At 40.1% G+C, this 25418-nt stretch overlaps 2 protein-coding genes across 2 annotated transcripts; one reads left to right on the top strand and one right to left on the bottom strand.

Annotated features, from left to right (window-relative positions):
* Positions 1–7143: 7143 nt before the first annotated feature.
* On the top strand, positions 7144–7602 carry LOC147499745 (uncharacterized). The gene has a single exon (XM_086563526.1). It carries the CDS (start codon positions 7144–7146, stop codon positions 7600–7602), a length of 459 nt encoding a protein of 152 aa, XP_086419652.1.
* An 11481-nt stretch (positions 7603–19083) lies between these two features.
* LOC147499744 (uncharacterized) lies at positions 19084–21790 on the bottom strand. The gene is made up of 5 exons (XM_086563525.1): positions 21599–21790; positions 21096–21456; positions 20407–20473; positions 20119–20326; positions 19084–19746 (listed from the first exon to the last, which is right to left on the bottom strand). Exons 1-5 carry the CDS (start codon positions 21788–21790, stop codon positions 19084–19086), a joined length of 1491 nt encoding a protein of 496 aa, XP_086419651.1.
* Between the last annotated feature and the right edge of the window lie 3628 nt (positions 21791–25418).

Raw genomic sequence — 25418 nt, 5'->3', positions numbered from 1 at the left:
CTAGTTTATGCAGGCTTCCACAACATTCTACCATTTGATTAGTCCATAAAATTTAATATATAAAAAAAATGTAACACAAAGTCAATGGTAAAAAATCACAGGGTTGACTGGTCAATAGTCAAACCCAACAGTCACCAGTCCCAAACTGGTGTTCATCCAAACAGGCCCTGACGCAAACCTGTATGTAAAACACTTTAACCCATGATCCTAATCCAACTAACTAAAACGAGGCCCAAAAGTCTAAACAACTTAAAGACTCAATTGGACCCATTTTGAGTCCTATGGACCCAGCCCAAACAAAATAGAAATTGGCCCAAAGAACTAATATGTTTCGGCCCAACGTTTCACTACTAAAAGAAGGGCTTTTTGTGTCACTTTTTAAGTGACACAAGAAGTCACTTGTGTCACTTTTGAAACTAATTCTGAAGTGACCTATAAGCCCCTGACATATAAAATTCTACCAAAAGTGACACAAAAGCCTTACTAAATGTGTCACTTTTTGTTAATAAAAGTGACACTTAAGAATAGCCTCTTGTGTCACTTTTAAGAAAGAGTGTCACAGTGCTTGTCAAAAGTGACACTAGTTGTATCCGTTTAGGATTAGAGTGGGACATAATTTCGTTAAAAGTGACACATTAAGTATACTAGTTGTGTCATTTTTTGACCAGAGTGAGACATAAGTACGTTAAAAGTGACATATTAAGTATACTAGTTGTGTCACTTTTAGATCAGAGTGAGACATAAGAATCACGTCAAAAAGTGACACATTAAATATACTAGTTGTGTCACTTTTTGGACTAGAATGAGACATAAAGTACGTCAAAAAGCGACATATTAAAGTATACTAGTTGTGTCACTTTTGGACCGAGTGAGTGAGACATAAGTACATTAAAAGTGACACATTAAGTATACTAGTTGTGTCACTTTTGGACCGAGTGATACATAAGTAAGTCAAAAGTGACACATTAAAGTATACTAGTTGTGTCACTTTTTGGAGAGAGTGAGACAAAGTACATCAAAAGTGACACAAAAGCCCTTTACTTTCTTGTGTCACTTTTGGGAATCAACTCCATATAACTTCATTATGAAAAGAAACACATAAGAGTGGTGGGTTTGTGTCACTTTTAATAGATATTATGTCACTTTTTCCAAAAGTGAGACAAATGAAAATAATTTTTTTAAAAAACATTTTTTCATTTTTGTATTCGATCATATTCATTTCTCAACCTGCATCCTATATGTTATAACCAAAATCCCATTAACCTGCTTTATGACATAAACAACATCCACATACATTTATCAAAACATCACAACCAAAATCACTTTAACTTGCTTTATGATACGGAAACAACATCCACTCGAGAAGAAAGAAACAACATTCAAAACAAAAAACTTCTATTGATTTCATCGATCAAACCAAGTATTTATCATCTAGTTTGACTCCCAACAAAAGAAGTCATTCCAATACCAAAAGAATCACAATTAAAAAAAAAAAAAACCTACATAACGCCAATACTATCTTAGCAATATCTTAGCTTGTTGTGCGCACTTCCAACACCAAAAACCTAGCTGCCATCTATTCATCTGTTAATCGATCCATGACACCTGCATCATATCATGAAGTCGTCATTCCACTATGACTAGTATATAAAATTAAAAGGCAAGTGAATCAAGAAGGGTATATTGTACAAGTAAGAAAAAAAAAAAACGATAAGAAAAGTATATATACATAAACAAAGGGAAAATATGGAAGGCCACTTACCCAAATTAACTACTCGATAAATTGTTGGATAAAGTCGATGAATTTAAGACGAAGTTCATCTATTTCAGTGGTGTAACTCTTCTTGCTAGAGAACTCCAATACGTTAATTTAAAAAATATATTATAAATATTATGAAAATGAATAACGCAGACAATGCATTGCCTACCATATTTACAAATGCACCAATTTATAAGCTAGCTAAGACTATATGAAAAATAATGCTACTTTACAGTCACCTTCTTTTTGATCGGTGGACCAGGATCCTCTACTAAATCTCGCATAAAGCGCAATACATAATATCTGCATACAATCCCTCCTTATTGTTGTGGGCACTATACATAATTAATACTTGCATTAACACATACACAAATTGGAAGATACTTTGTATTGTATTCCAAAGAAACTAAGCTTACTGTCACATAGTTCCAATTTGGATTTGGATTCATCTTTCTCTTTCCTTTGGACATATTTGATGTCTTGATCGCACTGAAAATGCATTTGTTTCATTCTCATTATTTTCAAGATAGAATCAAATATACAATGAAAAATACAATAAATAAAGACTAAACTCATGTGTTTACTAATAATTTAAAAGCTGGATCCGGCGGCCCTCGAAAATCTTTTAAAGAGTCCAACCAGTACATTTCCATTGATGGTATGTCAAGACCCATTAAGACCCAATGCCCCCTACATGACCAGTTATGTGGATACAAATTCAATTAAGTACTTTTAATTATATAACCAATCGGAAAAAAATAAATAAAAATAAAAATAAAAATAAAATAATTTTAATTATATGAAAATAATGTATATGTACTGCAAATGTATAAACACAGTTACCCTATGTTGAAAGGAATTAAAAGCACATGATCACCGTGTTATTCAGCCAACTTTTGAATGTATCGAGCCTTTTCATCATCCTTTGTATAAATAGTAAAACTTTATGGGTTACCAAATGCATACTTTGCTTGAGCAATTCCAAAAGTCGCATATAAATATCTACAACATATATATACATTATGTTAAGTCGTCGCATATGAAAAGTTAAATTATAACTAACACAAATAAGCTCACCAAATTATTCATACCTCATGTAGGAGATAATGCAGCTACCATTTAACATTCTCTTCTCACACACATCCATTAACTCATCTTTTGAAACTCGTACTTTTGCCATCTCATCATGGAAAAGAGTTCCAACCATTGGAACTTCTATAAAAGCGTTTTCTTTCACTATTTTGTCGACACAATCCACAAACTTTCTGATCTTATATTGAATACTGCCCCATGGAAGTGGAATACGCTTCTCTATCTAACAAAAAGTTGATGAACAAGATTGATGTTTATATAACAAAATTAAGTAAATTACCATACAAATATCCATATCCTTATACTACCTCATCACTTTTAAGTATCACAAGTTCCTTAGGCCATGCCACAAACGAGTTTACCGCATCTTTAACAAATACATGTTCATCGCCGTTTCGAACTGGGAGAAAGGCATCACCACACAATGCTTTATTTATTGAGACCTTCAGATATAACTCTCCCAAAGGCATGTTGTGAATAGTATCCTCTGGCCCCTTCCTTGCTAAAACACAACCTTCGGCAACAATGTTGTCTTTAGATATCGATCCCAATGCCAATCTACAATCTTGGTCCTATAACAAATAAGCAAAACAAAGACAGCATTATCTAGTAACAAATTTGACACAAACATTTAATCAACCTTTTTAATTAAGAAAATATTTTTTTACCTTCCCATCTTTAGCTTTAAGTTTTTCAGAATCCACAATGCTCTTCCCGTTGTCTATTTTTGACTATACGACGAAGTGTACATTAAGTTAGTATATGTGAAGCACTTGGAATAAAAGAATGAAAAAAGCTACGTATCATTCCCTACATTTCTCCTATAACAAATAAACAAAACAAAAACAACATTATCTAGTAACAAATTTGACACAAACATTTAATCAACCTTTTTTAATTAAGAAAATATTTTTTTACCTTCCCATCTTTAGCTTTAAGTTTTCGAATCCACAATGCTCTTTTCCGTTGTCTATTTTTGACTATAACGAAGTGTACATCAAGTTAGTATATGTGAAGCACTTGGAATAAAGGAATGAAAAAAAGATACATTATCATTCCCCTGCATTTATTATACCACAATGAATATAACATAGTTAAGGCAACTATAGAATGAACTTACGTACATTTTTTCGACTTAAGTTTTCTTGAAGTCACACCTTTTTGTTGACCACCATCTTTTCTCTATACATTAAATATGAGTTTAGTTAAAGAGAAAACTCGAAATATGTAGAAAATTAGAAATACAAATTTAAAAGCCAAAAAACTTACCTGCTTAGACTTGCCAATCACCTGATGCCTATTATCACTTTTGGCACTATTGGATTCCACATTTTCTAATGGCAACGAGTTGACGAGTTTTGGTCCTTGCTTGAGCAACTCGCTCAACAGTTCTGTCGTCGCTGGTGAATTAGTCTCACATTGTTCTTTAAGTACATGTAGCACCAAAATTTTCAACTTCTTGTTTTGAGCTTCTTTCTCTTTTAACTTCACTTCCAAATCCTCGTGATATTTCTTTGATCTTTTATTAGGAAGATTGAAGTACATAGTGGGAGTCGCATATTGTCCACCTGCCCTAACTCGACCACTAGGCTCTGGAGTTCCCAATGCCATAGTAAGTATGTCATTCTTTCCTTCCGTTACCAAAACCCCCTCCTCTACCTTATTTTTTAGCTCCTCCTGCAAAAATAGATATAAAATTCAAAATCAACGAATGAGCGACCACAGGCTGTTCTAAGAGACGAAGACGGAGAAAAAAGCTTCTAAGACTTGAAAATAACCTCCATCTGATTTTATCCAAGTCTGCCTCATGTATGGAAAGCCCGAAAACTATTTCTATAATGCGTTGGAGTAGCTGTGTATTATATCAATTGTATCAGGGGAATCTAAGAAATATGTCTTTTTTCTTGTCTTGGATATTTGCCTAGACATTGTCAATTGTATTAGAATTCTCGACCTTTTACGAAGATTTGCATCTGAATAAATAATATGATACTACAACCTATTTTGCAGAATAAGACTCTTGAGTCACTCAACTGGTAACTAAGTGATATAAAGAAAATCTGAATGCAGCATTATTATCATATTATGAGTTGCTCAAAAATATTGAAACGCAACTTTGAAAACCTTTTAGTTAGCCGTGATCAATAAAATGATCCAGCGCAAATATGAGCATTTGTGCATGATACACACTAAGACACATCGAAATTTAAGAAAAAAAATTCACTCCCACGCGCTTAACCACTTGATGTTGAGGTGCAGTTGGTAAAGAATTCTTTCTCCTAACATGTACATATAAACGGGCTTTGGTGTTGCTCTTTTGCACATAAAGGTGCTGTAGGGGTCAAATTCATGACGTGTGACACCATGGGTGGCGAATGGTCCGAATACAGAATAGTGGAGAGAAGACCGAGTGCAGCGGATCTAAGACGCGACACGATACCCGCCGAGAATTGCGGGTATATAAAAGGGTGGTGATTAAGGAAGGGACCCCTGGTGCAGATAGGATGGAACCTTAACCACCCGAACCGCGGTATATGGCGTGGGACAAAGTGTGGCCGGAGAAGAGGATCAAGATGAATGAGAAAGAGGGAGCGGTTGAGAGAAAAGGATGTATAAAGACAAAGAGAGAGAAAAAGAAAAGGGAGGAGAGAAGAGTAAGGAGAAGACTAGTAATTCCATTGGGGTAATTCTTGTAGTTATATTTGGCCGCCTGTGGGGACCCAAAACTAAAATGGCTTTGTAGTGAAAAAGAGGAGTAGGGAGACCTAAGAAAGCCACGATTAGAGAAATGGTGGAGGAAAGAGAGCACCGAGGTGGAAAGGGTAGGGAGGAGGAAAGAGAAGGAGAGGAAGAAATATGGCGTGGCGGCGGGACGCTACTAGACTTCTCCGAGGGAAGAGATAGTCATTTCTGAAATGAGAATGACGAGTTAGTGCACATCAGAGCGGAGTAAGCATCGGATAACGTGGAAGGGGAAAATAAGGAGAGAACCAACGGTGGGTGTCACGTTGGAGGTAGTAGCTATGATTGAGAAGGATAGGGGAGATAACCCACGTGCGAAAAAAGCAAACCCGAGTGCTATAAAAAGGAGGTTGCAAGCCTCAACAAAAATCCATCGGGCGGATTCAATATGGAATTCGGAGGTGCCTAAGAGGTTCTCCCAACCCGTGGTTTGAGAGGTATGATGGGAAGGAGACCCGCGGATCATTTGCACCATTTCCGCAGCAGATGCCGTTGTGGCGAGGAGAGTAAGTATGATGGGCTTCACCGCATGATGTTCCCCGCAAGTTTAAAGCGGGAGCCCGGATTGGTATTATCGGTTGGCGCCGCTGAGCATCAAAAGGTTTTTAGCGTTTGTTGACCACTTCATACACGAGAAAAGAAGGGTGGTTGATATCAGCGGCTTTGTTCAACATAAAACAAAGGTCTGGCTGAATCATTGAGAGAGTTTCGCGGAGGTTTAAGGAGGAGACATTGAGAGTTGAAAATTTGGAAGAACATACATGTGGTAATAGCCTTCCAACACGGTTTGAGGGGGAACCGGGGGGTTCATGAGTCGGTTTCAAAATCGAAATCACTTCGTTGCATGCTTTGTATCAAAGGTGGAAAAATACATACGCTTACGAAGATATAAAGAGGACGAAAGGAACAAAAAGAGCGGGAAAGGCGGGGCGGGCTGTCAATCGACGACGATCGGAAGGAAAAAAGAGAATGGATGAAAGAGAGAAAGGAGGGTATAGAGGGATAGCGGAGGTCGGACGGGCCGGGATATCAGCGCGGAAAGGATATCCGAGAGAGGAAGCCATACCGAAATCGAAACGAATCGCACACTTTTAACGCACCATAGGAAATTTTGCCGCTGATTGGGCAACAAAGAAGGAACGGCGGGAGCACACCGGTGGCAATAGGGGAAGCCATTCTGCGGCATATCATCAGATCAGGAATCATGCCACGAATGAATGTTATGCTTTGAAGTGGTTAGTGGAGAGAATGATTGAAAAGGGGATGCTCAGGGAGTTTGTCGCAGAGGTTCGCCAAGCCGAGAGAGTGCCTGCTCCAGCTAGAATTCTAGGTACCATCAATGTCATCTTTAGTGGAGAAACCCTAGGGAGAAATGCACATAGAGAAAAGGTGAGAAATAAATAGAAGTCAAAGGTGAAGAACGAGGTCGTCCAAAGATACCGATTTAGTGGGGAATCGCTGAAGCGGTAAGGAAGGCATAATGTTCACCCCCAAAAGACTTGTAATCAGTGACTTCCCCGCATGAGGATGCATTGGTGATTACTATAGCGATGGGTAATTATCTGGTAAAGAGAGTGTTGATAGACTGCGGAAGTTCAGTAGATTTGTTGTTTAAAGGGGCCATGGAGGAAATGAATATCAGTAGGGAGCAGTTGAAAGCTCCTCAAACCAATCTGTATGGGTTCAATGGTAGCATGACAGAGCCTATAGGGGAATTGATGTTACCAGTTACAGCCGGCCCTACGACAGTGTTCACCAGATTTATGGTGGTGGATTCCGGCTCCAAAGATAATGCCATCCTAGGGAGAAAATGGATCCACGAAATGAAGGCCATCCCATCGACATTTTACCAGGTGGTCCGCTTCCCAGCTAATGGGGGAACGTATGAAATAAGGGGGGATCAAGTGGCAGCACAGAACATCTATCAAGTTACAGTAAAAAATATGGTCTGCGGTACCAAAGGGGAGGGGCCGTCCGAAATAGGATCGGATAGCGATTACGAAAGGTGAGGAGCCGGAGGGGTGTAACGAGGCCTCGGCTGGGACCAAAACTTTGGATGAGGTGGAAGTAGTGAACCTTAGGGTGGGAGATGAAGAAAAGTTTACCTCGGTGGGAGCCGATTTGCCGGAAGAATGGAAACGCAAGCCGGGTGCAGATTTTTTGATGGACAATAATCGATGTATTTGCATGGGTAATCGAGGATATCACCGGGTTTACGAATATGCCCTGTCATCACTTGCATATGAATAAAGATGCTAAACCAGTAAGACAAAAGATGAGGAGCATACTGAACCAAATAGTTAAAAGGTATCCGCGAGGAGGTGGTATGAAAGGAGGCGGGGATCATAAAGGGAGGTAGAGTTTACTGAGTAACGTCAATGTGGTCGCGGTGCCAAAAAAGAACGGTAAGGTTAGAATGTGTGTGGACTTCACGGATGTAAATAAGGAATGCCCAAAAGATTGTTACCCCATGCCCTCAGGGTGGATGAGCTAGTGGATAGAACGGCAGGATATAAGGTGTTTTCCTTCATGGATGCCGATTGGGATACAATCGTCGCGATGTATGGGCCGGAAAAAAGAGAAACCACCTTCGCGTGGTAGAGGGTGGCACCCATCGTTACACCCGGATGCCCTTCGGCTTTGAAAATGCGGTGCAACCTTTGCGGTTGGGGAAAAGATGTTGAAGGCAAGATTCAAAAGGGGATCGAGATATACATTGGCGACATGGTGGAAAAAGTATGTCGGAGGAGGAACACTTAGAAGGTCTCCATGAGACTTTTGGCATTGGCATAAGCATAAGCTGAAACTCAATCCCGGTGAAATGCACCTTTGGGGTAACTTCTGAAAGTTTCGGGATACATAGTCACCCACCGTGGAATAGAGGCTAATCCGCATGATCGGGTCGCCGATTGAGATGCCGCCTCCACGCAGAATGTGAAGGAAGTCCAAAGATTGGCGGGTAGGGTCGCTGCACTTTAAATTCATTTGCAAATCTTGCAGACAAATGTAAGCCTCTATATCGCCTCCATCGAGGAAAACTCACGATTTCCATTGACCGCTGGAGTGTGAAGGAGCCTTCCAAGAGTTGAAAGATTACTTAGGAAGGCACCGTTGTTATCACGACTAAATTTTGGGCGGAGAAGTTGCATTTATATCCGGGAGTTAGCGAGTATGCAATAGGAGTTCGTGCTAGTGAGGGTGGTCGACAAGATAGAAAAGCCGGTTTACTTTCAAAGTAAAACCCTACCCGGAGACACAAGATAGGATTGAGAAGTATGCTTTGGCTTTGATATTTTCAACCCTTAAGTTGAAGCCTTACTCGGGCATTCGGTGGTGGTAGTAATAATCTGCCTTCTCAAACAGGCGTTGAAGGCCGAGAAGTTAGGTAGGATCTTTGAAGCCGGGCGATTACTAAGTTCTTATGAGATTACGCATACCGCAGATCGGGGCTGAAAAGGCGAAAGCCATGGCGGAGTTTCGGCGATTTCCGCCAGAGGATCCCACTTGGGGAGAGGAAATGGTAATGGAATCGAGGGGAGGTCACCCATGATCCTTTAGATCCTTGGAATACGCGGCGAATGGGTGGAGAGTTTTCATGGATGGTTTACCGCTAGGATACAAGAAATGGGATTGGGGTCGTGCTAGTAACTCCCGAGAACAATCGCTGGAGCCGCTCAATGAAACGGGGTTTGCGCGGCTTGAATAACGAATCTGAATATGAGGTCGTGATAGCGGGATTAGACTTGGCCAAAGATCACGGGGTGAATGAGTTATCTGTGGTTCTCGATTCCAATTTGGTAACTCGATGCCCTCGGATGGCGAGATACCCGGAAGTGCTACAGCCGGGCGGCAAGCAAGTTCGACAAAATAAAGTTTACCCACCCAGGGCGCTGGAGAGAATAGACATGCCGATGCTCGGGCGATGTAAAAGTGCTACCCGGATCGAGGGTCGATCTATTGAAGTTAGAGTGTTGAGCAAGCTAAGTACATCGGATGGGGTGGAGTTTGGCTCATTTATCGAGTGGGATCAGGGTGGATGGAACCGATAAAGGCTTTCCGAGGGGAGTGGAGATAAAGAATAAACAGAGGAGAGGCGAAGAATGGAACATCGAAGTCGAGGTACACATTGCTTGAGGGTGACCTATCTGAGGGAGGAATTTCAGCTTGGACCATTACTAAGATGTAATGGCGGCAGGAGGTTTTAATTAAGAGGTCCATGAAGGTGATTGCGGGGGAGTCATTCAGCAGGGTGAACAACTACCCACAAGGTTGATATCACAGGGGGTATTTTTTGGCCTCATATGAAGAGAGACACCACAGAAGAGCCAAGAAATGCGAAGTGCGAGGTTTGACCCTCATGTTCATACATGCTCAGCCGAGCCCTTTAAATGTGTTCAGCCCCTTGGCCATTCTCCATGTGGGGGCTAGATATTGTTGGGCCTCTCGCCAATGGCAAGCGGAAAAAGGAGGTTTATCTTTGGCGGCTACGGATTATTTTACCAAATGGGTAGAGGGTGTGGCTCTGCAACGGTTAAAAGAGAATGGAAAGAAATTCTTATGGGAAAATATCATCCGCGGGTTCGGTTGCCCCATACCATTATCGGGATAATGGAACTTCGTTCAACGGAGGAAAAGTAGAGTTTCTTGGGCATTTAGGTGAAGCGGGGTTCTCGGCCCCTACAATCTCGGGGAATGGTCAAGTAAGGCCGAACAAAATTATAATAGATAACTTAAAGAAAAAATTGGAGGATCGTAAAGGTGCGTGGGGACGAGTTGAATCATGTATTATGGGTTTATCGCATTTTGGACGCCTACTAAGGAATCACCGTTCGCCATGGCATATGGAGTAGAAGCGGTCATCCCAGTGGAAATGATAGAAAAACGACAAGAACCAAAAGCCGTGGAATTGGGAATAAATGAGAGGATTTTAGCCACCGATTTGAATCTCATAGAAGAAAAGAGAGAAATATATATAATGGGCCGAGGAATATCACTAGAAGGCCGCAGAGACAATATGACAAGCGAAAGTGAAGCCGCGGACTTTCAAGTGGGGGATTTATATCGGTGTGTTACACCGCCACTAAGAAAAGAATGATGGTAAGTTGGGTCCCAATAGGAGGGACCTATGCCGTATCGAGAAGGGCACTTCGGGGAACTTACAAGCTAAAGACTTGGCAGGGAAATGATAGAGAAACCATGGAATATCAAAATGTTGAAAAAATTCCATGCATGGAGGCAATTTCTAGTTAGCTTTGTTTTATTTTTCTTGTTAGCGGAGTAAAGATAGAAATGCTAATGAATAATCTTTGTGAGAGAACATGAATTTTGTCTTTTGTTTATTGTAGTTCATTGAATAGAAGGAGGGTGGGGATGAAGAACAACAACATGGGGCAAATTGAAGTTGCCCCAACAGCTTCACTAACGAGCAAGGACAACGGGGAAGAGCCCTTGGACTATAAGTCCAAATCAAACTGGGGGTTTTCCACAAATAACAAGGACAATGGGGAAGAAGAGCCGTGGCGGACTATAAGTCCAAATCAAGCTGGGGGGCAAATTGAGTTGCCCCAACCAAGCTTCAAAGCCGAACAAAGACAGGGGGGAAGATCCCTTCGCGGACTATAAGTCCAAATCAAACTGGGGGCAAATTGAGCTGCCCCAACAGGCTTCACAAAATTTAACAAGGACATGGGGGGAACGACTATAAGTCCAAATCAAGCTGAGGGGGCAAATTGAGTTGTTCTAACAGCTTCCACAGCCTAACAAAGACACCGGGGAAGAGCCGCCGGACTATAAGTCCAAATCAAACTCGGGGCAAATTGAGTTGCCCCAACAGGCTTCAAAGCCGAACAAAGACAGGGGGAAGAGCTTCTTCCGGACTATAAGTCCAAATCAAACCGGGGCAAATTGAGCCAACAAAGCCCCGAACAAGGATAGCGGGGGAAGAACCCTTCATGGACTATAAGTCCAAATCAAACTGGGGCAAATCGAGTTGTTGCCCAACAGCTCCTTGCCATAACAAAGACAGCGGGGGGAAAGAGCCCTTCGCGGACTATAAGTCCAAATCAAACTGGGGCAAATTGAGCTGCTCCAACAGGCTTCATACCCAACAAGGACAACGGGGAAGAGCCGCCCATGGACTATAAGTCCAAATCAAACGGGGGCAAATTCACCAGCTCACAAACGAACAAGGACAAGGGAAGAGCTTTCTTCGCGGACTATAAGTCCAAATCAATCTGGGGTAAATTGAGTTGCCCCAACAGGCTTCACAGCCGAACAAGGACACCGGGGGGGAAGAGCCCTTCACGGACTTTAAGTCCAAATCAATCTGGGCTAAATTGTGCCGCCCCAACAGGCTTCACAGCCAACTAAAAGGTATGTGCAAAGAGGTAACATAAACACCAAAGAAGAGATCCCACTTTTGGGAAGAGAGTAAATAAAAGCAGATGGGTGCACGAGAATCAAGAAAAATGATTTCACAATATAAGGGGAAAGGCTAACAAAAGACACACACATTTGATTAAATACCTGCTGGGCATACCCAGAAAAACAGGCGAATTACATAGTGCAAAATATATTGTTAAAGAGTGAACATCAGAATCACAGAGGTACCAAATACATTTTACCGCGCCCTTCAACCACCTCTTTGCCGGAAGAAGCCTCGCCCCTTCCTCCTCCATGAGGGATCGAATCTGCGATCAACATCAATGGGGAGGTGATCGCTTGAAGTTAGCAAGCCGCCGTCGAGCCTCGTGGTGATCGAGGGTGGAGCTTGTGTATCGGCCGATTTGGGAATGGGGCTACTGGTGAACGGCAGAGCGACCCGGCGCAAGTTCTTCGAGTTGGCTCTTCAATTCACGAAAGCAATTTTCTTCTCGCCAAGCCTCGGGAATCGTCATCTCTTTTTACTTTGTCCATCGCGGCCCCGAGTAGCAAGTTTCTCCTGCTCCCTTTGGCTCTCCATCTTGGAGGTGACCCCAAAGAACGTAGTCGCGGTGCTTGTCCTCTCTTTGTTGGAGAGTTTTTGGGCCTTCGTGGCAACGATCCGTAGAGCATCGCGGTCCTTCCTCCAACCGGGGCATGCTTGGCTTTCCACCCGTTGGGACCATTGATCTCTTGTTTAGCGACTTCAAGAGAGTCCAAGGTATATAACCACATAGCCAATATCCAAGGAGGGTTAAAAAAAAAAAAAAAAAAGGAATTTTAGTGAATACCTTTTCCCGCCTAGTATAAATTGATGTTCGTGAGAGGAAAAGGAGCCGGAGTCACCGTATGCTTGTATGCGGGGAGATGAGAGCTGAAAAACAAAGAGGCGACCGCAGGATTGTCAAAAGGGGTAAGAGTCGCGGATATTTACATCGCGATCGTGAGCCTTAAATCGCTGGTGCCATTTAGGGAGGAGGGGGAGGGTCGGCCAAGGGACCTGCTTCTTTTCCGTATTGAGGGGAGGCAAACCGGAGGCCGCTGAATTTGGGTTGGTGGCTCGGGAGGGAGACGGAGGAGCCGTCCAGGGTTTTTTTAAGGGCTCTTGGGCTCATCACCCTGAGTCGGCCGTCCCCGAGTTTGAGCTTGTTAGACGCCATTTACTGGCCAGCGATAGTTGAAGAGGGTCAGGTAATGCTTAACGCAGAGTAGGAAGGGGCGGTATTTGTAAGTTGGGCGGATTGATTGGCGGTTCTTTTTTGCGGCCTTTGGAGTGGGGAGATCTTGGTTGTATAGCCAAAGGATAAGAGGGGAGGATTTGGGTTTCCGCTCTTTGGGTGGCGGCAAGCGGTAAGGGACCTTGGTATTTCTTTTATATCTTTAAGGGAGGGTCAAGCAAAAAGGGTTGCCTTTTGGTCTATCGCCGGTGAACCTCGCCCGATTACGTAAAGGGGTCAACGGACTCTTTCGGTTTTACAGCGGCATCTCGACAAATTTTCCAAGACCTCCGGATTCTAGGGAGTAATCGTAATCGGGGGAGAGTGAGACTTAGGAGAGTCCGACATGTCCGCGGTAGATGGCTAGACCTAGATGGAGAAGAGACGGATCCCGCGGATCCGGGTGGCAGAGGAATCCGCCGAAATGATCCCGACATGTCGCGATGGACACTAAGAGGGGAGGGAAGAATGGGGAAGAACACAAGTCAGGAGAGAGAAAAGAAGGAGGAACAGTATTGAAATCGGAGTAAAGTAGTAAACGAAGTGGAGTGAGAAAGAGGAAGACAAACCTCGAGAAACGGCCCAAAGGGTGCGGGAGCAGGATTGAACCTTGAGAAGGAGGATGCGGGGAAGAAGCCTGGCCGGTGAGGAAGAGAAAAATGAAATGAAAAAATGAACAGAGAGGAATTGGGTGTTTATGGGGTTGAGGAAAAATGAAGGGTTTGGGCGGGATTTGAAAAGGCGATTGGGCAAAGGCGTAATTTGAGAGAGGAACCATGGGAGATTGGGCCTCGAGAATTGGGAGGTAGATTCAGACGGGCGTGATCGACATTAATGATGGAATTTTGTCCAGCGGATCATCGTAAAATAATGGAGATAAACCGGCTTTTGCGTGATGCCCCATAGGTGGTCCGCGGACCATCAAAGAGGGCATCATCGAAATTCATGACGTGTGACACCAAAAAATAGTGGAGAGAAGACCTCCCGCGGATCTAAAGACGCTTAACCACGAAATTGCGGGTATATGGCGGGGGTTGGGGGTGGGAGAGTAAGGAAGGGACGACCGGGTGCGTGAGATAGGAAGCGGAACCCTAACCACCGAAGAACCGCGTATCTGGCGTGGGGCGGTGGCAACAGAGACAGAGGATCAAGATGAATGAACGAACGAGAGGGAGCGGTTGAGAGAAAAGGATGTATAAAGACAAAGAGAGAGAAAAAGAAAGAGGAGGGAGAGAAGAGTAAGGAGAAGACTAGTAATTCCATTGGGGGTAATTCTTGTAGTTACAGGTGCAGTTTCATACATTTTTACACAATATTTAGTAGAACAGCGACAATGCTCACAATCAACAAATAGATGAATTCTTTACCAAAATTAAAAACAAATACATGGATTTATGGGGATTTTCAATGGGAAACAAAAGATGCAACAAAGAGTCCGGGGATCATGCACAAGATTTGTTAAACAATGAGCCTGTTTGCTTTCTCACTTGGATGGAATGGATCCCAATCTATACATGGACCTATGTACGTATCTCTGTTGTCACATAGGTTTGAAGCAATAGTACACAGCCCAATTCCATTGTATGGGCCATGTCCACAGCATGCTATCTTAAACGTAAAAAGGATAAGAAGTCTCCATTCGCCCAAGGAGTTGGAGTAGCTGGAAGGCTTTCCTTTTCTCCAGTAACCAGAAAAAGGACTCTTTTACCATGTTTTAAGGCTGCAGAAACAACAACAGTAGCAGCTACTCCTGATGTAGCTGCTTTAGATAGCAATTCAAATGGGCCAGTGGCAAAGAAAAGTGTAAATGGTGCAATTTTCCCTAAAGGATTTTAGGAATCAGTCCTTGAAGTTTGTGATGAGACAGATGTGGCAGAACTAAAGCTAAAGATCGGAGACTTTGAGATGAATCTGAAACATAATATTGGAGCAACAAGTACTTCAATACCTGTTATTTCACCTTCAGAGCCGACAGCAGTTCCAAGTAAGCCAGTAGCCGAATCAGCTCCCACATCATCACCACCCTCACCACCAAAAGAGACCATCAGTCCATTTAAATATGTCTCTCCAGAGCAGTCATCAAAGTTAGCATCCTTAGAAGCTTCTGGATCAAATGGATATGTTCTAGTCTCATCGGCAACAGTTGGGTCCATTTGAATAGGAAGAACGGTGAAAGGAAAGAAGCAACCTCCCGTATGTAAAGTGGGTGATGTCATTAAAGAAGGGAAGATAATTGGCTATTTGGATTAGTTTGGCACCGAACTTCCTGTGAAGTCGGATGTTGCTGGAGAAGTCCTAAAGCTGCTGTTCAGTGATGGGGAAGCAATTGGCTATGGAGACCCTCTTCTTGCTGTCTTGCCATCATTTCATGGAATTAAGGACTAGGGATGGAGGTCTAAAGATGATAGTACTCTGAAACTCTGATACTCAGATACTCAACTACTGTTTGTGAGAATAATGGAACTGCGACTTTTTACTTCGTCAAAAAAAAAAAAAAAAAACTGATTTCAAACGCAGTGTGTGAACTGGTGGTGTGCAGTGTGCGGTGGTTTGCATTGTGTGGACTGGTGGTGCAGTGTGTATATGGATTGTTGGTGTGCAGTGTGTGGTGGTGGACTGGTGGTGCAATGGTGTCAAAACGCAGATTTAGCAGTTTTAGAAATATAAAAAGCTAAGCATATGGAGTGTTGCCTCCTTCCAACAACCAGACTACAAGATGCATGCATCATTGTGCTCTTGCGAGCAGTGGCTGTCACAAATCACAATGCCCTACATAGAATTTTAGCCTATAATGAGTCTAGGAATAATTCCCACGAATCAAACATGCCCTACATATACTGTCAAATATTATCATTTATAGGCTTATACCTAAACCTCAAAACATTGAAACCCCTGTGGTAGTCTACAAATGTGCATGGGAGACAAAATTGGGCCTGAGGCGAAGTCTAAAAATTAACAACGGAGCAACTGGAGCAATTCTAAAGGACTCAGAAGGGGAATTCTAGCAGAATCATACAACGAAGTCAGAGCCCAAAGACCTAAAGATGCAGAATACTTGGCAGCAGAGGTTGGGGAAATGCTAGCAACCAGGGAAGGGAGAACTTCTGTCCACCTGGTAGGAGATAACCAAGGAGTCATCACAGCACTCAGGAAGCCAGAAGAAGCAAACTGGAGGATGACCAATGTGGTCGCAGCCATTTTGTAGACTCTGGAGAGAAGTAGTGCTAGGATTTGATTTTTGTAGACTTTGTTATTCATTTACTTTAACTGGGTAATGAGATTTTGGGTGAAAGGATTGGTAACTAATAACTTTCTTGAACCTCAACACTAGTAGGCACTTAGACAGGATAGATCTATATATATTATGCTTGCTAGATCAGTAAAAAAAATTCATATGTCGAAGCCAGATCAAGCTAGATAGGGAACCATATATCATCTAGATCAGTACAAAAATACATCAATATATCAAGCTAGGTAAACTAGACCCATATGTTAAAGAAAATAGTACACATGCCTCTTGAGTTTTCATTCTAAGGCTGAAATTGTCGATATGCTTCGCAAACACACATACAATGATGAGCTTGATACTTACAATCTTTTGAATTACCTCCTTTGTGGCATCATCAACATATTCACCACTTTTGTCTTGTCGAGCTAAACGCCACAAAAGAGATCTATCATCTTCATCAATAGGTATCCCAGCTTCTATCTATTATCAATTACAAATAACCAAACCAACCAAGTAATATTAGATTACCTACGTTGGTTTTATCTAACAAACTTAAATATCTACTTACCATCTTATCGACAAGGCCATCATAACCTAATTTGCTTAGTCGATGGCTATATTTGTTCAAGTTTCTTCTTTCCAATTGAATCTTGCTTAGTTCCTAAGAGCCCAAATGAAAATAGTATATTAGTTTATCACACCTTAACAAAATTATAAATTTATTAGAAATGAAAATTCAAAGGAAATGACAGATATATACCTGGAACTCTTCCGATAACCTTATTTTTACAAATTTCTCCCAATCTTGTTTCTTAACATTCGGATAGATTTTTGGTGGATTTATTAGATCGGGGTCATCTATGTAAGGTATGACAAAATATTTTGTGCAATAATTCTTAAATTTCCGCTATATCTTACCACATTGTTGCAATCCTTTTTTCTTAAACTTAGGATCTGCCTCAAATTTTTCCTACAAATAACCAAGGCAGAGATGAGTCTACACTTCTAGAAACAACAATAATAATTCAAAATCAGTATAATAGGCAAAACAACCGCTTACCAGCACTGAATTCCATACATCATCTTTTATTTGCTTGTCAACTTTCGTCCAGTTTGGGTACTCAGCTAGTGGAGCCATATTTTTAACTAGTGTGCCAACCCAATTACTGAACTCACTTTGAATAAATGCACCTTTGATCTTTCCTTTTGCATTAAACTCCACCACAAGCTTACCTTTAAAATGAATAGTGAGTGAAAGCTTTTTAGCTTGACCCATAACACTTGTAATATTGTCACCTTCCTCGATTGGATGCTTTTTCTGAGATGATTTGGCACTTGTTTTTGGATCCATATCTAACTAAACCTTAAAAAAAAAAAAAAAAAAAAATGCATAGATTGGTAACAAATTATACCCTTAATCAAACATTGGGGTTCAAACTTTTTTTTGAGCAAGTTTGGGTATCCATGTCTACCACGTTTTGCAACGTTTGGTTCTGTTTAATTTTGGTCCATTTTTTTCACATGTGGCACAACTTTTTTATTTTTATCAAATTATTTTCCTATGTGGCTATGTAAAAGTTGCCCTGTGGTATGCTGACATATAGAATCCTCCAAAATTGACATATATCGATTATTCGGCAGATATTGCCATAGCAACCTAGTGAATATTTCGGGAAGAAAAAACATTATTTCGATCCTTCAAGCTTCTCTAATGGCAGAAAGAGAGTTGATGGCGGTTTAAGGTGGCGACTTCATTGTTTGAATTGCCCCACCATCTTTGGCTTTCAATTTATGACTTTCCGAAAAAACATGTTCTACACTATCAAAAAAAGAAAAAACATGGCGATAACAAAAGTTGATTAGTTTAGATAAATCTATCACTACCCACAATAAATCATCAACTCAAAACTTTTCCGATTCCGATTAGAGATTTGGGTTTTCAATTTTCATTTTCCGATTTCAAAGTCCAAACTATAAGTTTGAAAGGAGGAATCAAGAAAGAAATAACTTTTAAGTGTTTGGGATTTGGATATGTTTTTATTGGGAAATATTTGGAGTTTAGATCTTGAATAACTATTTAAGCCGTCACCTTCTTCTCAGATCTGTTTTTTTTTTGGGTCTTGAAGAACCGGATTTTAATCGGGTTACCCGAAATTGAAACCGACAGAGTGCCCGACCCGACCGAATGAACACCCCTTGCCGTGTGGCAATGGTGTGGCAAGTTTTACATAACAACATAGGAAAATAATTAGAGAAAATGAAAAATAGCATGTCACATGTAAAAAAAATGGACGGAAATGAAACAGAACCAAACGTTGCAAAACGTGGTAGACATGGATACCCAAACTTGCTAAAAAAAAAGTTTGAACCCCAATGTTTGATTAAGGGTATAGTTCGTTACCCATCTATGCATTTTTTTCAAAAAAAAACTATAGAATAGGAAAATCATTAGAAGATGACATGATCAGTAGCAATAAGCATGTTATGGCAAAAACCTGATATCATAATTTGAACAGAACCAAAATAATCGTAAGGCCAATACATAAAAGACAAAAGTTGGTCACAATCTCTTATTAACAAACCAAATATTGATTCCACCACAAAAAACAATGAAAACTAATAAATCAAGAAGTTTTTTTATGCTCAATCCAAGTGCCCTCACAATCTTCATGGACGTAAACTGACTGAGATTCGTCATTAACATCCAATGAGTCAACATTTGGCAATTCAACAAAATTGTCATCTCCTACATGAGCATCAATGAGCTCATCATCGTTATCGTCGTCGTATTCGTGAAAGCATCTTTGAGGAGATTCTACAACAACTGGCCAGGTTGGGTCAAGTTGATCAGGTACATAGAAAACTTGCTCGACCTGACAAGCTAGGATGAAGGAATCAGATTTATGGCCAACTCTACCAAGATCCACTAAAGTGAAACCCATGTCATCCTTCCTAATTGCATTCTTGCTATCAACCCAGTCACACTTGAACATTGGAATATTGAAATTTGTATAATCGAGCAACCATATTTCAACAATAACACCGTAGAAAGACATGTTCGAAAAAATCGGGTTTTGATCCTTTGCGCTTGAAACCTGCGGTGTTGTTGCTGTCAAACTCATGCCACTATTTTGATTTACTCGTAAAGCGTCTTGCCATTTCGTGGCAAAATGATAACCATTAGTGACATAGGTAGAATATTTGTAAACATGTGCCAAAGGCCCCTTCGATTCCCACTTCAAGGTGTTTGACACCTTGTTGTCAGGATTTCCCCTCTCGAGCAAAACCTGTGCATTGTTGTGTAAACATTTTAGTCCTAATCTAAGTTAAATTAACATACAAAAATAACAAAAACAAAAAAAAGACCAGTTTATAATATACCTTGTCTCTAAGCCAATCACTAAATGAGAGATTGTGTTCAGCATGCAACCATGTGAGTTTTTTTTATTTACGAGGTTGTTGTTCCTTCAGATAGTTCATATGTTCTCTATCATGTTAGGCCACAAAATAAAATAGTTAGCTATCGGAATCCGAAACCAAGGAACTAAAATGGACTTTTAAAGTGAACAACTAAAGAAACCTTGCTCGATGTAAGGCTGAACATCTCTTGTGTTTTGCAACACATAGAGATGTGCCTGGTCCAACATTTTTCTATCTACTTGACTATGGGTACATCCTCGGGGAAGATTTCCAGATGATATCAAATCTGTGGTAGTGTTATCTTTACCGAGAGGAATCCGAATTGCATCTAAGTCAGGTAAGAATTCACTACAAAATTCATTTGCTTCCTCTGCAATGTAATTCTCAGCAATACAAGCTTCCGATCGATTTCGATTGTGTATAAAGCCCTTTAACAAGGTCATGTACCTAAGAGAATGCACAATAGTAATGTTTATAAATAAAAGCTCATTAAGAAATATTGAAGGGTAATATATAATTCATTGTACCTCTCAAATGCATACATCCATCGGTAGAATACAGGACCACAAAGATCAACTTCTCTAACAAGGTGCACTGTTAGATGAATCATAACGTCGAAAAATGATGGCAGAAAATACTTTTCCAGCAAACATACTGTGAGCACAATGTCTTCCTGAATTTGAGGCAATTTTTCCTTATCTATTACTTTCGAGCAAATAGCCTTAAAAAAAGAACATAGCCTAATAATTGCACATCTCACATTCTTTGGCAAAATTGTTCTTATTGCAACCGGAAAAAGTTGTTGCATCAAAACATGACAGCCGTGCGACTTCATATTTTGCAGTTTTAGATCTTGCATCGAGACAAGAGGCCTAAAATTCGAAGAGTATCCACTTGGGACTTTTAACTCATGCAAAATTTTGCATAGTCTTTTTTTCTCATCTCTAGATAGTGTGTGACAAGCCGGAGTCAATTTTGCACAATCGCTTTTCCCCAATTGTTGGAGCCAATTCTGTCCTTAGACCCATTTCTTGGAGGTCAAGACGAGACTTAATTGTGTCTTTATTTTTACGTGGAATGTTAAGTAGGGTCCCAACAATGCTGTCACATACATTTTTCTCCGTGTGCATAAAATCCACATTATGTCGGAGTTCTAGATATCTCCAGTATGGAAGCTAAAAAAAAACTGATTTCTTCTAATAACAATTAGTAGCACCCGTAATGGTTCCCTTTGTTCCCCATATGACTTTGATCCCTTCAGCTTCTTCCAGTACTTTCAAACCAGTTAAAGGTTCAGGTGCCTCCTGCAGCTCTGTTTTACCATTGAAGTCTTTTTTTTGTCTTCGATATGGATGATAGTGCGGAAGAAATCTTCTATTGGCTGTGTATACGTTCTTCCCAGAGTGTTTAAGCCTGGTTGAGGACGTGCCCTCTCCGCAAATAGGACAAGCAAAATAACCTTTCACAGTGCACCCAGAAAGATTGCCATACGCAGGAAGATCATTGATTGTCCATAACAAAATAGCTTTAAGTATAAATGATTCATGACGGTACACATCATAAGCCTCCACCCCTATCTCCCACAGAACATGTAAGTCGTCAACCAAGGGTGAAGTAGACGTCGATATTGTTTCCAGATTGATTTGGACATGATATCAACATCGTAAGCATCATATACTTTCTTTTCATGCATAGCCACGGTGGGAGGTTGTATGTGACCAGCATAACAGGCCATAAACTATACTTAGTACTAAGAGTACGGTGTGGATTGACTCCATCGGTTGAAAGTGCTAGGTGAAGATTTCTGGATTCTGTTGCAAATTCTGGCCATTTTTCATCAACCAACTTCCATGCTGGAGAGTCTGCTGGGTGGCGCATCTTACCATCAACCACCCTTTCATCGGCATCCATGTCATTGACTTTAATGTTTGGGCAGATTGAAACATCTTCTTGAATCTTGGAATTGGTGGAAAATACCACAAAACTTTTGCTAGTACTCCACCTGATTTGTTGGTCGCTCTCTTGTTCTCTTTATATCTTGAGACTCCACAAATAGGGCACATAGTTTCATCTTTGTATTTATCACCCCTATAGAGTATACAATCATTTGGACATGCATGTATTTTCTCGTACTTCATCCCATAAACAGACAATGTCTTCTTGACTCCATTCAAGGATTTCGGCAAGAGATTTGGTTGAGGAAGCATCTCTCCCAGTAGCTTCAATAACCCGAAAAAAACTTGTCGGACCACCCACTATTTGCTTTCAGATTAAATAAAATAATAACTATTGATAGCTTTGTGAATTTTGAGCAACCCTCGTACAAAGGTGTTTCGGCATCTTCAAGCAATTCCTTAAATTTCTCGGGATCAGTCATATAATGGTCCTCTGCAGCTTTCGCCATTTCTCTCATTCGTTCAACATCTTCAAGAGTCTCAATTTCATCATAATATCCAACATCTTCAGGAGTCTCAGTCTCATCATAATGTCCAACATCTTCAGAAGTCTCAACCTCATCATAATGTCCAAAAGTGTCTTGTTCTGCAAAACTAGTCGAGGTCTCGGAAAATAGAGAGCTTTCGCCTTGAAACCGCCAAATAGTGTAACCTTGGCTAATACCACGTTCGAAAAATGATTTCTGACCTCAGTGTTAGTTAACTCGTTGATATTTGAACAATCTCTACATGGACAACGTATGAAACTTCCTTCTTCCTTTCCAACACTAATTAACCTTTTAACTCCTTGAATATATTCGCTTGTTAACCGGTCCTTGGACATCCAAGACTTATCCATATCGTAGCAAAATGCAACAAACCGATCTCTTAAAGAAAAACAGAGTCAAAAACAAAAAAAATCAAGTACAAAGACCACACATTCAAAAATAAAGTATCATGGCAAGATGATATCAACACACGACACATTAGTAGGAAAAACATTAAGTAAGTCTAAGATGATATGATAATGGTATTATGCAAAATCAAATTACATTGGAAATCTAACTAAACAATTTAGGCTACTCTCAATAATCAAATAGAAGCATAAAAAATGACACAATAAGAAAATTTTGACAAAAAGCATCGAATGAAGTCGATAATTTACACTCTCTCCAGCCTTCAATTTTTTTTTTTCTTTCTTAAGTCATATGAGCATGTGTATGTAATATTGTAATTCATATCATCTTACAAACCGTAAAATAGTAATGAAATCAATGGTGTGCAACAAATATAGAGTGATATAATAGCAATGACAGAAACGAAATGTAAACTTTAATAAAAAACATTCGAGATTAATTTTCCTGTATAGACTCAAAAATGAAACGTAAACTTTTGACAACAACAAATAATGAGTTATAATGAGATATAATGAGTTATATATAATGAGATATCAATAAATAATGAGATATAATGAGTTATATATATTGTGGAGATCTTGTTCTTTTGTTCTACTGACCCAGACATATAAAACTATAAGGGATACATATTTCCAAAAAATAGGACCACCAACATTAATGTACGTGAGATTAATATGGTTCATGTGTTCCAATGAAGCAAGCAACATATGCATTACGAGTTTCAGGTTAACTCAGGATTCCTGTAGCAGAAATTCTCTTCAACGTATTCAACAACTGCAAGTGTCATATTAATAAGGTCTATACCTATTTATCCTACATTTAGACCTTCTACAAGAAATACACAATTAAAATGAGTTTATATGTGGATATCAACCATTCACAAATTCTGCGTGTTTTGAGAACATCCGATAAACATGCAAATTTGTAGCTGCCTCATACTACTCTTCCAATTTAGTCCATGACAGAACTTAGTCTTAACCATGACACAAGTTAAGTAGTTAGTTAGTTTATTATTCTTGTTCCTTCACAGAGGATTTTAATCTGTAAAGTCATTCTAACTATTTTATATGTACGCGAGATGAAACGTAAACGAGTATACACAAGATTTGTTTGAGTTACTTTTAGGCTAACGACTAGCTAATTTTAGTTTACCTTTACAGTTTGAATCTATTTTCTAACATTTTTGGGAGTTTTAGTGTATACACTCTTAGCTAATGCGGGAATGCCACTCCTTTTTTTGTTTGGGTCGGTGTGTGACTCTTTGTTTTTTGTATTTTTCTTGCTGGGAGGGGGTATGATATCTGTCCCATGGCCCAAATGTCAATGATTTCACTTGTCAATTTGAACTTCCCGAAGTTAAAACATGAAAGCCTGTGTACAAATTTAAGTGTTCTCTAACACATGGACGTCATGGGTTTCAGAGGAAAACATTTGAATGACACACAGTAACAAAGACTTTTCAGATAAAGAGTCCAAGTAGTTGAGACTACCAATAGCGCAAGTGCTCAATATGAGGTGTATTATACACTGTATATTAGAACTTGACAACAATATTATCTAGTGTTGAGATTGAATGCAAGCTATGGTTATAAACTTATAATGGTGCTTAAATCAGTTTCTTGACCAATTCCCTTTCATTCAATCTCGAATTTATTGATCAAAGTTTACGGTTTCGTTTTTTATCAAAATTTACGGTTTGTTTCCTGTATAGACTCAAAGATTCGACAACAACAAATACAGAATGCTATAATAGACTCAAAAACAAAACTTTGATCATATTAATTTTCAATAGCATCCAAAACATCGGACAATTAAATAAAAAAAAAATATTACCTTTATTTTCTTGCTCGCGAGAGAGAGAGAGAGAGAGAGCTGGAAAGCGAACTGGAGAACGAGGGATGGACGAGAGATGGGTGAGGAGCGCACGTGGTGCAATAAAACGCTGGTGATAAGTTAGGAGGAAGAACGGTTACGAGACAGAGTTTTTCTTTTCTGGTTTTTTTCTTTTTTAACCTTAAGTGATGAGTACGAAGTGATTTAAACGACCTTCAGTTTCTATTTCTATTCCCTTTCTATTCCTTTTCCTTTTAGGTTTAGTAGGTTAGTTGTTTTTGGGAGGAACCTAAAAAATATAGCCGCTCAAAAATCATGACTTTGAGTTTCATGGCATAATGAAGAAGCAATTACTTTACTTTCATCTGCACTTTCGTGTAAATTAATTATTTCGATAATTTGTTAATTTTGTTTTCGATATTTTTACACCCAGAAGTCAACAAAGCAAACCACTAGTGTCACTTTCAAATAATGGGACACAATAAAAAAATTACTTGTGTCACTTTTCCTAGAAGCAATACATCATCCCTCGTTCTATAAAAAAGTGACACATCAAAACTTTGTGTGTCACTTTTTTCTAGTAAGTGACACAAGACAAAAAAAATAAGTGAGACAAAAAGCCCTTCTTTTAGTAGTGAACAAAACTAAAATTTTCGGCCCAAGGCCCAACTAAGATAGAAATAGGATCACCACCACCTCCTTCTTCTTCCTCACCACCTCCACCGATCAACCACCACAAACCTCCACTCGCCACCACTCCAAACCGTTCGGTTTTAGCCCTCATGAAAAACCCAATATTTCAATACCATCAAAACTCGATTCTCCTCACATCCAAAACTCGATCTCGACCGCCAT

Source organism: Coptis chinensis, chromosome 5, assembly GCF_015680905.1.
Source record: "Coptis chinensis isolate HL-2020 chromosome 5, ASM1568090v1, whole genome shotgun sequence".
Lineage (NCBI taxonomy): Eukaryota > Viridiplantae > Streptophyta > Magnoliopsida > Ranunculales > Ranunculaceae > Coptis > Coptis chinensis.
Note: the sequence above shows the minus strand (reverse complement) of the source record. Positions and strands in the feature narration are given on the sequence as shown.